The 12,073-nt window shown below is 47.4% G+C and overlaps 1 protein-coding gene across 2 annotated transcripts in view; it reads left to right on the top strand.

Annotated features, from left to right (window-relative positions):
• Nucleotides 1-269: 269 nt before the first annotated feature.
• LRRC2 (leucine rich repeat containing 2) overlaps nucleotides 270-12,073 on the top strand; it is a 29,132-nt gene continuing 17,328 nt past the window's right edge. Inside the window, exons 1-5 of one of the 2 annotated variants that reach the window (XM_084753254.1) lie at nucleotides 270-493; nucleotides 3,546-3,692; nucleotides 5,225-5,426; nucleotides 7,803-7,959; nucleotides 11,568-11,704. In XM_084753254.1, the coding sequence (XP_084609380.1) occupies nucleotides 3,568-3,692; nucleotides 5,225-5,426; nucleotides 7,803-7,959; nucleotides 11,568-11,704 (621 nt within the window). In that variant the 5' untranslated portion in view covers nucleotides 270-493; nucleotides 3,546-3,567. Of the gene's footprint in view, nucleotides 494-3,545; nucleotides 3,703-5,224; nucleotides 5,427-7,802; nucleotides 7,960-11,567; nucleotides 11,705-12,073 lie in introns of both variants that reach the window. The other variant, XM_084753253.1, reaches the window with a different exon arrangement.

The following is a 12,073-nucleotide window of genomic DNA, read 5'->3' as shown; positions in this document are numbered from 1 at the left end:
GTATTGCTTCAAACTTTGCAAAGAACATTTACAAATTCTTGAACCCTTCCTAGGGCCTTTCTAATCCCGACTCTTGTTTGGCTCCTAGCCGTAGTCCCTCAGAATGCTCCCCGCCCCCGCCCCCCTCAACCGGGTTTTGTTCTGTTCGCCCTAGGTGTTCTGAGTTGGAAGAACCAGCCCTCTGTGGATGCCTGCGGGAGATCGTGCCTGCAGGGCTCAGTCTGTAAGCCTGCCGTGTCCGGATGCCAAGCCCTCCCCAACCAGATCTGTTTTGTCTCCTGCTAGTCTGAGTCACATAGAATAGATAGATAGTTTATCAGCACATGTCCTCCAGATCATATTATCCGCTTACAAATATAGCCTGTTAGCGCACACGCACGGTAGCCCTCCCGCCGGGGGTGTTGCTCTGAGGGTGTAAACAGTATCGAAAGCGGATTACAGCGTGGCGGCCGCGGCTGGCCGGGGACTGTCAGCGTCCACTCTCTGAGGGAAGGTGAGCGGCGGGTGGTCTCGGGCCCCAGGGGCGGAGGGGTGGGTGTGAGCTAGCAGGCGGGAGCGCCTGATGTGCGACTGCGCAGAAGCTGAGTCGGCCTGCTTGGTGGGGACTGGCTGCGGTGCCTAGGTTGTGCGCTTTGGCTGTTTACGACGTCACCAGGTGTGCGGTGAGCTCCAGCCAGCCACCATCTAAGCACACGGAGAGGACTGGGCTTTGATCGGGGCTTAGTTCAAGGACCACCACTGAGTCGGGTGACAGAGGTTGCTGGCGGGACAAGGTCCTCAGGAATCCTTCTAGTTCCTTCGAGAGGACCATCCGGGTGCCCAAGAATGAGCTCCAAAGTGCTGTCCAGGGAGCGATAAATCAACTTTGTTTGTGCCCTCTTCTGGTCCTTGAAAAATATGCTTGACATCTAACAAGGAGGGAGGGGGGGGGGAGAGGACGGGCGGGGGAGGGGGGAGTGGTCCTTCCTTTCGTAAAGCTTCGTGCGCCCTCTTGTGTGAGTGGAGCCGGGGTTGGGACTGGGTGGCAAAGTGATTGGAGACACAAAAGAGAATTGTCCTACACTGTAAACAGCGCAGGTGAGGTGGCTTCTCAGCTGGACAGACACCAGAGCCTGGGGCGTAGAAGTCGAGTGGGGGAAAAGCCCTTTAATGCCCACGGACCTCTCTCGTGGGTCAGTTTGGTTGCTGGTTTTGAGACAGTGTCTCAGGTGGCCCAGGGTGGGGTAGGAACCTAGAGTTACCGAGTGACACCTCTTCTCTCATCCCTTGTTAAAACCTTACATTTAAGTGACCACCAATGGTCTGTCTTCATTTTTCTTTAAGTAATAGGTACTTCCCTCCCCAAACCTTACTGATGTGGCAGGTCCCATCTTCAGCAGCCCTTGACCTACTGATCACAAGGCGCTCTCTCTCACCAAGCCTGGGAGCTGCGGTTGTATCTTGTTCACAGGAGAACCCCCAGTTCTGGCCAGTAAGCCAGGGGCAAGAGTCCAGCCTGGGCCATCTCTGACTCAGTCCCTGTCCCCTTAATCCTTTCTGTGCCCCTTTGTGTCTCCTGACTGGAGGTTCCAGCTTAACAAATTACCATGACAATAATCAAATGTCCCAAGGGAAACTCAACATCAGACAGCATAAAATGTGATGCAGTTCAGAATTCAGCTGAGATATAGCGGTAGCTATTCTGACCTCACTCTAAACGATAGCCTCTGCTTACCCTACTGCCCCATTGGGACCCTCATTCTGCCTTCCAGTGGTGGAGTACAACCCCCACCCCCCGATAGACAAAGGAAAGAGGCACAAGCATCTCTCCCTTGAGGATATTTTTATTTCTGCTACATAGTCACAGGGAGCTGGGTCCGCCTCTCTGTAGCACATAGGTGTTTCCTGGCACCTGAACCCTAACCCTAACCTCAACTCCATGCCATTCCCTCTCCCTCCTTTGCTCTTGGCATCACTATGGGGACTTTTTTTGCCTCTCCTGACTCCTCCAGATCTTTCCCATGATGCTCTGAGGTACCCCCTTAGCTTGGTACCAACTCCACACCTCCAGCCCCCTAAGCTCTCGCCAGGCCCAACTTATCATTTGACCAGGGAGAGGACTGGGTGACCTGAATGTTCCCTTCCTCTCTCTTGGCATATGACTTCTGAGTGGAGACCGGAGCCCTCGTGCCAGGGGACACATTTTTCCAGTCATGCCCTCTGGCTCCAGGGAGCCATTGCTTTTGTAAAGCAATTCTGACAGACTGGCTTGTTGGGGGAATATGGAAAGTTTGTCAAGTAAATTTGCACTTATGGTTGTGCCCCCTTCCACTCCCAACAGCAACCCACCTGGCAACTTGCCAGTTCTCCACACTGTCTGTGGGGGTGGGGGGATGGGGGTGAGGGTGGCGGTGGGGTTCATGGGGGCATGGGTTCTGTCCTTTTGTGGCTCCATGGCTGCTAGTTTGTTCAGCCTCAGATGTCTGACTCATGTGCTGAGCTGAGCTATATCTCTGTATGCAGATGTTTGGACATTCTCCCTGATAGCCTGGAGACTTGGGAGGCGTGGAAGGGACCTCATTCATCCTTTTGCTTTCTGGTGTCCATGGGCACTACACGTGCATTGTGCACAGATGTAGATACAGGCAAAACACTCAAACACATAAAACTAATAAAGTTTACAAATCTGATCTCTTAATATAGCCTTGTGTCAGGCCAGGTCGTGATGGTGCACGCCTTTAATCCCAGCACCCGGGAGGCAGAGGCAGGCAGATCACTGTGAGTTCGAGGCCAGCCTGGTCTACAGAGGGAGTCCAGGACAGCCAAGGCTACACAGAGAAACCCTGTCTCAAAAAAAAGATATATATATATACATACACACACACACACACACACACACACACACACACACATTTCCTTGTGTCATTTCTCACCCCCACTCTCCACCTCCACCTCAGGAAGCTTCTCTAGCTTTTCTGTCTAGGTGCATGTAGCTTTACTTTGACATTATGGTTGACACTTTGAAAGTTTTAATTTTAATTAAACATTTTTTTTATTATTGTTTTTATTGTTGTTGTTGTTGGTGGTGGTGTGTATGTATGTGTGCAGGTGACACATGTGTCTACCATGAGTGTGAAGGTCTGTTTTGGGGAGTTGGTATTGAGCCATGGACCCTTCAGGGTGGAAGAACAAAACGAGGAGTTTATGCTGTTCTTGTTTTTCATGGCTTTTTGCCCCCCAGCAGTAAGTTTCTAGTTCTTGAAATGTAGATCATTTCTCCTTGCCTTTGTCCTGTCTCCCTGTACCTGTCACACATCAAGAAACAGAAGAGGGTGAGGTGCCCACTCCTACCCATTCAATTATCTCCATGGAGGGATTGTACCAGTACCCAAGTCAGGTGGCTCACAAGCATCTGTAACTGACTCCATGGGAATCAGAAGCCTCTGGCCTCCTCTGGTACCTGTACTTATAGCCACTTATACACACACACATACACACACACACACACACATGTTTCAAAAACCCAGTCTTGTGCCTATGGGGCTGACATGGATACTCTTTTATAGGTAACTTTATGCTGCTCCCCAAATGGGACACAAAGTGGTCGTGTTTGACATCTCTGTTGTCAGAGCCTTGTGGGAAACTCGCGTCAAGAAGCACAAAGCATGGCAGAAGAAGGAGGCGGAAAGGCTGGAGAAGAGCGCTCTGGAGAAGTACATCTTGGTGCCTGTTACTGCCGCGTGGTGGGAGGGGCCTTCAGGCAGGCCGCTGTCTACTGAGGATGAGGATCTCTTTCCCTGGGACGTCACACTGTCAGGGCCATTTCGCCCATAGACTTCATAACCCTGTGCTGGTGCCATATAAGCACTTTAACAGTGACACCCAAAGTTGTGAGGACACCGTGCTAGACACAAGGAGAATAGAGAGGGCACAGACACACACACACACAAACACACACACAAAATCCTTCTACACTAAACACCGTAAAGGTCACTTAGCTGCCCTTCACTGAACTCCCTCACTAGCCCACCCAATGCTCCCGCTAAGCATTTTCTTCATGCATTTCAGCTTTTACCCGCTGAGCTGACGTCTAGGTGAGAGTCACTGTGTTCACTTACTTGAATTGAAATGATGCAATCTGACTATCAGAACTGTGAGTAAAAGAGTTCTGTACAAATGCTACACCAAGGGCCTGGAGAGATGGCCCAGCAGTTAGGAACCCTTACTGCTCTTGCAGAGGACCAGGGTGGAACTCAGCCACCTTTAGTTCCAGCTGCAGATGCTGTCTTTTCCTCTGTGGGCACCACATACACTTGGTCCACACACAGATGAGAAGGCTCCACACACGCTGTACACACACACACACACACACACACACACACCACACCACACCACACACATAGACACACCCATACCTCACACACATGCACATACACATGTACACACAGACATACACACAGGCACCATACCACATACCACACTACACCACAGACATACCTACACCTCACACACATGCACACACCGCACACACCACACACACACACATACACACACACACACACACACACACACACACACACCATCAAACTGAGGGGGGAAAAAGCTTGCCATATACAAGCATATATAAGCATGTCATATACACACATAAAGAATAAAATACCAAAAAATAACCCATAAAACCCACTAAGACTCAACTAATGGTGGAGCTTCAAAACCTCTATGGTGAGTGTGAGCAAACAGTCACATCGACACTGTTTGACATCCCTCTGACATCTCTGTGTGACCTCTTGTTGCTCTGCCTCCACCTGCCTAGTGCTGGCATTATAGGCTGTGTTTACCTACATCTGCAATTGTGGTATAGGAAAGATACAGGCCTTAAATGCTACCCCCTTATTATGTTGTTGGATCTGCCTTCAGATTCCATTTCAGAACCAAGAAAAGCCGAGGCAGGGGCATGCCTCATCAGGAAGAGGCCATTACTGCTCTGTCTCGCATAAGCAAATACATAAGTCATTTAGGTGGGAGGGTTACCTAAAGACCCCATCTAACTCAACTCATCTTTTTTAGTCATAGTGACAAGCGATGCACAGGAGGGTCTCAGATTTCTCAGCATCCCTGGTGGCAGGAAGGAAAGGTCAGGACAGGGCCTAGGGAGCCCACAATGGGAAACCAGGTTCCAGGGAACCAGAGGACTGAGGCTGCTTACTTCCCCAGGAAATAACTAGTCTTGGGTTTCCTGTCTTAGGATAAAGGAGGAGTGGGACTTTGTGGCTGAGTGCCGGAGGAAGGGTGTGCCGCAGGCCCAGTACTGCAGGAACGGCTTCGTAGACACCAGCACAAGGCTCCTGGAGAAGATAGAGAGGAATTCAGTCGCCACTCATAGAGTCAAGGACAGAGACAAACGGAGCAGCCCATTTGTGTTTGAACTTTCAGGGGCACAATGGAAGGTGAGTTGAGGTGTCTGTCTGTCCGTCTGTCTGTAGGACGTGGGCACTCAGGGTTGTGCTATACCTGAGGTTGAGCCTTAGCCTTGGCTAAATGAATGCTCCATTTGTATGCACTGAAGAAAATCTGTTCTTTTTGTAGTTCCGGGGATTGATTCCCTGGCTTCGTGTCTGAGCCACACCCCCAGCCCCCCTTGTGTGCATCAGGGCTGTGGTGAGAATTAACTAGGGGACTGTTCTGCGTGCTAGATCGGGTAGGTGCACAGACAGTGCCTAGTTACTGAGCTCAGGGCATCAAGCTTGGTCTCAAGTAGTGAGATCATCTTTCTGAACCAGGATGTGTACGTGCAAGTGCGTGTGCATGTGCGTGTGTGTGTGTGTGTGTGTGTGTGTGTGTGTGTGTGTGTGTGTGTGTGTACATGTAGAGATCAGAGGACAACTTTGGGGGATTGGCTCTCCTTCCCTAGTGTGGGTCCTGGGGATTGGACTCTGGTTGGTAGGCTGTGGCTTACTTGGTAAACCATTCCACTGGCCCTTCACTTTATTTTATTTCATTTGTTTTGCTTTTTTTCTTCCCTTTTCTTTTTTTTTTTTTAATGTTTTTTTGAGACAGGGTTTCTCTGTGTAGCCTTGGCTGTCCTGGACTCACTTTGCAGACCAGGCTGGCCTTGAACTCACATCGATCCACCCGCCTCTGCCTCCCAAGTGCTGGGATTAAAGGTGTGCGCCACCACGCCCAGCTTTTTTTTTTTTTTGAGACGGGGTTCTCTGTGTATCCTCTGCTGTTCTGGAACTCACTTTACCTCTGAGTGCTGGGACTAAAGGCATGTGCCATCACATCTGGCTGACTTTATTATTATTATTATTATTATTATTATTATTATTATTATTATTATTATTATTATTATTATTATATGTTGTTCGCAGAGTCTCACTATGTATCCTTGATCAGTCTGGACCTTGCAATGAAGACCAGGCTGGCCTCAAACTCAGAGAGACTCACTTGCCTCTACCTCCTGAGTTGTTTTTTGTTTTTTCTGAGACAGAGTTTATCTGTGTAGACTTGGCTGCCCTGGAATGGCTTTGTAGACCAGGCTGACCTCAAACTCATAGCGATCCACCTGCCTTTGCCTCTTCAGTGCTGGGATTAAAGGTGTGCACCACCATATCCGGCTTTCCCTTACGTATGTATGTATGTATGTATGTATGTATGTATGTATGTATGTATGTATTTATTTAATATGAATGCTTTATCTGCAGAAGAGGGCATCAGATCACATTATAGGTGATTGCTGGGAATTGAACTCAGGACCTCTGGAAGAGCAGCCAGGGCTCCTAGCCTCTGAGCCATCTCTCCAGCCCCTCTCCCACATTTTTAAACTCAATTTGTGTAGTTCTCAAGAGTGAAATTTGTAGATGACAATGTCTGTCATAATTTCAAAGTTTGTACATGCCAGAGTGGAATATATAGGGCAGATTTTATTTTTAGAAGATGTTTGAACCCCAGACCTCCAGACTTAAGGTTTCAGTGCCTTACCAACTTAGCCACCTGATGTCTCTCTTTTTTTTATTTTTTATTTTTTGGAAGATGTTAAAAATATGCTGTTAGGCCGGACGTGGTGGCGCACGCCTTTAATCCCAGCACTTGGGAGGCAGAGGCAGGCAGATCACTGTGAGTTCGAGGCCAGCCTGGTCTACAAAGTGAGTCCAGGACAGCCAAGGTTATACAGAGAGACCCTGTCTCAAAAAACCAAAACCAAACCAAACCAAACCAAAACAAAACAAAACAAAAATATGTTGTTGATAAATATTGGGAGATTGGTCGTCTGTGTTCACTAGGATTCATATATATAACATGTGTGTATATATAATATAACTGTGTTAACTATATGTATTATATATGATGTGTCTCTCTCTCTCTGTGTGTGTGTGTGTGTGTGTATTGCCTATACTTGTGGGAGCTCAGGGGAGTACATTCGGTGTGCTGCTTAGTTACTCTCCCCCTTATTCCGATGACTATATACACTAAATAGCATAGTTAGCTAGAGTCAGAGATAGGTTCTTACTAAATTGTCCAGGCTGGCCTTCAGCTTGTGATACGCCTGCCTCTGCCTCCCAAACAGCCGGACTTCCAGGCCTGCACATTAGGCCCGACTAGGACTTGATTTTAACATCACGCATCTGAAATAAGGCTGATCTGCTATTGAGAAATTAGTGACAGCCACCACCGGCTTCTACAGACATGGCTGTGGTTTTGCACACCCCCGCCCCCCCCATGACGCTCCCGCATGCCTTTTATACTTTGAATGAATCCTTGGCCTCTCAGGCTTGTGGGCGCTGAGGGGCTGCCTCTGAGGGATGCTGGTCCCTGTGTTTCAGGAGCTGCCGGATTCGCTGAAGGAGCAGACCCACCTCAAAGAGTGGCACATTCGCAGCACCCTCATTCAGAGCATTCCTCCGTTCATCAAGCTGTTTCAAGCGATGAGAATTTTGGATTTGCCAAAAAACCAAATCACGTGTCTTCCAGCTGAAATCGGTAGGTTCCTCGCCGGGAATCTTGGGCCGTTTCCATGGTGAGCAGACAGGTATCCGGCAGCCGACACAGGGCAAACACCCTGTTTCTTCCTCCCCCTGCTCCTGGGTGTCCCTCAGCTGTCTCCCTGGTTCCAGAGCCACTGGTTCACAGTGGCTTTGTCCCCTGTGGGAAATGAAGTACCACGGTTTAACTGCATGATTTAGCACCGAGAGAAATGTGACCGTTGCTTTGAAACCTGAAGTCAGGTGAGTGGGCAACGCTTTAAGAATTTTTTGTTGCCGGGCGTGGTGGCGCACGCCTATAATCCTAGCACTCGGGAGGCAGAGGCAGGTGGATCACAGTGAGTTCGAGGCCAGCCTGGTCTACAAAGCGGGTCCAGGACAGCCAAGGCTACACAGAGAAATCCTGTCTTGAAAAAAGAATTTTTTGTTGCTGGCTGTGGTGGTACATACCTGTAACCCCCACACTTGGGAGGCAGAGTAGAGACACAGTAATAACAAGACTATTGTAATGGTAGAATAAAATATATTGTGTCTGTCTAGTCGTCCACTGGCAAGGTTAGCTGAGCTTACATTGTTTTGATTGATCAGCATTTAATAATTTTTGATCACTTCATTGTCCGGTTGAATCTTCTTAGAATGAAGATTACGACGATCACTGATGTATTTTTTTCTCTTGGTGTCTGAGTTAGAACCCATGGCATCTGAGCTACACCAGGCCCAGGAAAGCTATGAATGTGGTCTAACACAAAATAAAACACTGCGCTTTAAAAAAAAAAGTATATATACATATAAAACTTCACTGCTTGAGTCTTGAACTTTGCAGATGACAATGTCATGTCACAACGTCAAAAGGCTGAACATTCCTGGTACAGCTGAATAGAGCTCCACTCTCAAGTGTCCTAGGACACTAGACTGGCAGTCATTGGACAGTTTTGTTCTACGGTACTCAGTGTGGCAAGACTACAAAGGTGCCCTGGTAAAATGATTCAACAGGCAGAGATATTTGCTGCCAAGCCTGCCAAGCGGCTTCAGTCCCTGGTACCCACGTTGTGGAAGGAGAGAACTGACCTCTGCACGCTGTCCTCTGACTTCCACATGCCCGCTGACCCTCCTGCCTCAGCCTCCCAAGGACTGAGCTAGCAAGCATGTGCCACCACAGCTGGGTTAGACACTGGTGTTTTAAAAGCTTCCCTATAAGACTTCCCCCATGTGCAGCCGCCAGGGTTGACGAACACTGACAGGGGAGGACAAAGGAGCTGCAACTGAGGGCAGCATGGGAAGCCAGTGTGTGGAGTTGGGGCCAAGCAATGCTTCTAGTTCCATAACTGTAGCATGGAGATCATAGTGTGCTTTGCTCTCTAGTGCTTATGAGGCTGGGTAAATCAATCAACACTAAAGTATTGGGCACCTAGTTCTGTTATTCAAAGGTGCTCATGTCTTATTGGTGCCACCTCCACTTGCCTCATTCCTGTGCAGAGCATAACAGTCAGCATTTTGCACAATGTATTCATTTATTTTCTTCTTCTTCTCCTCCTCTTCCTCCTCCTCCTCTTCCTCCTTCTTCTTCTTCTTCTTCTTCTTCTTCTTCTTCTTCTTCTTCTTCTTCTTCTTCTTCTTCTTCTTCTTCTTCCTCTTCCCCTGTTACTATAACAAAAGACCTGATACAAATAACTTAAAGAAAGAAAGGTTAGTTTTGGCTCCATGGAACAAGAAAATATAGTCTATGATGCGTTCCAGATCTTAAGATCAGCTCAGCATTAGAAAAATGTACAATTGGCAGTAGTAGGAGAGAAAGATCAGGGCTGGAGAGATGGCTCAGAGGTTAAGAGCACTGGCTGCTCTTCCAGAGGTCCTGAGTTCAATTCCCAGCAACCACGTGGCAGGAAATGTGAAGACTGTGGGGCTATTCTGCAAACGTAAGCAGTCATTTTTGGTTTACTAATTTAGAATTAGCTTAAGAATGATAAAGTATTTGCTTCCTTAGGATATTTATGATGTGATTTTTTTATTTTATTTATTTATTTATTTATTTATTTATTTTTAGTTTATTCTTGTGCTAGTTTCTAGGTTGGAGCTAGTTGCATATTTTTTCTTTTTTAAAATATTTATTTATTTATTATGTATACAGTGTTCTGCCTGCATGTACACCTGCAGGCCAGAAGAGGGCACCAGATCACATTATAGATGGTTGGGAGCCACCATGTGGTTGCTGGGAATTGAACTCTGGACTTCTGGAAGAGCAGTCAGTGCTCTTAACCTCTGAGCCATCTCTCCAGCCCCGCTGCATATATTCTCAAACAAGAATCAGAGCTAAGGTGCTGTAGAGATGACTGAACCGCTAAGTGCTTACTGCTCTTGCAGAGGACCCAGGTTTGACTCCCAGCACCCACACAGCATGGCAGCTCACAACTGCCTGTAGCCCCAGTTCCAGGGGGGAATCCGATGTCCTCTTCCGACCTGTTTGCATGTGGTGCACATAAATACACATACAAATAAAATAAAAATTAAAAAAGAATCAGAACTAGAATACGGTATTTTTTTTCCCCAATCATTCTGACAATTTCCTGCTCTCCTGGATGTGCTCACACCTCTCGTGACTTATATATTTGACTTATATATTCTTTGGGAAGCATGGCATGTCATAATGTAAAGAATGAAGATGTGAAAGTTGGATGGTACACTACACGCGATCTGTAAACTGTTCCCTTTGGTCATTTTTCACGCATACAGTACTTCGTGTGTTGCCTGTACCTAGCTCATTCCTGTTAGAGCCCATCAGCAGGTAGCAGCCGTTTCTGCCATCCCTTGGAGCTTCACCCATCTTCAAAATCATGGCCTATGATTCGACTCCTTATGGGGTGCGCACACTGTGGGTACCTGACTTGACCCTTCACACCTTGCAGTGGTTGAGTGAGGAATGTTCCCACAGCCTCTTGTATTTGACCGCTTGGTTCCTGCTGGTGACGCTGTTTGGGGGATGTGGAACCTTTAGGAAGCGGAGCTCTGCTGGAGGAAGGGTGCCAGTGGGGCGGCCTTTGAGAGGTGACAGCCTTGTTTCTCCTCCTGCAGGGAAAGGACTTGCGATCAGCTAGCTTCCTGCTTCTGCTTTCCATGTCATGCTTTTCTGCCATTATGGACTCTCCGTTTGGAACCAAAAACCAAAATAAACTTTTTTCTTTTGATTTTTAAACATTGATTATTTATTTATTTATTTTTGCCTGTCCTTGTGACTGTGCACCATGTGCACGCAGTGCCTGAAGAGGCCAGAAAAGGATGTTGGATGCCCTGGATATGGAGTTACAGTTGGTTATTAGCTGCCGTGTGCATGATGGGAGTTGAACCCAGCTCCTCTGGAAGAGCAGCAGCCAGTGCTCTTAATCACCAAGAGGTCCCTGCAGCCCCAAAGCATCCTCTCTCTAAGTCCCTTTTGGTCGCTGTATTTTATTGCAGCAACAGAGAAGCAACCAATACACACTTTAGTATGGTGTCACACAGGATGACTAGAGAGGTGAAACCCACCCAACAGCACGAACAGTGGAATGGCGTGACCCAAGCCTGGCATGTGTAAGACACTTAGTGATGTGAGCTAACTTTTTGTGTTGCCAGGGTGCTTAAAGAACCTGAAAGAACTCAATGTGAGTTTCAACCATCTGAAGAGCATCCCCCCGGAGCTGGGAGACTGTGAGAACCTCGAGAGACTGGACTGTTCTGGGAATCTGGACCTGATGGAGCTCCCCTTTGAAGTAAGACATGGAGTGCCCTGGACAGTGAGAAGCCTTTACTAAAGGCTCTAGCGCTTGTTTGTATGTTTTCTGGTTGCTAGGTTGCTCTTAGGCTTTAAATGAAGATTTAAGAGTTGTCAAACAAAACCAGATAACTTATACTATGCAATTTCAAAACATACTATAAAGTTACAGCATAAAATTCACATAAAGACAGACAGACAGACAGACAGAAGAATGGGACAGAACTGAGATTTCAGAGATAACCCTCTATAATATATTTATATATTGTAATATGTAGGCATATATATATATATACTTTTATTTTGAGGTTGAGTTTTACTATGTAGCCCTGGCTGTCTTGGGACTTGCTCTGTAGACCAGGCTGGC

Source organism: Acomys minous (genome assembly GCF_964271855.1).
Source record: "Acomys minous genome assembly, chromosome: 13".
In the NCBI taxonomy this organism is placed as follows: Eukaryota; Metazoa; Chordata; class Mammalia; order Rodentia; family Muridae; genus Acomys; species Acomys minous.
This window is presented reverse-complemented; position numbering and strand designations above follow the sequence as displayed.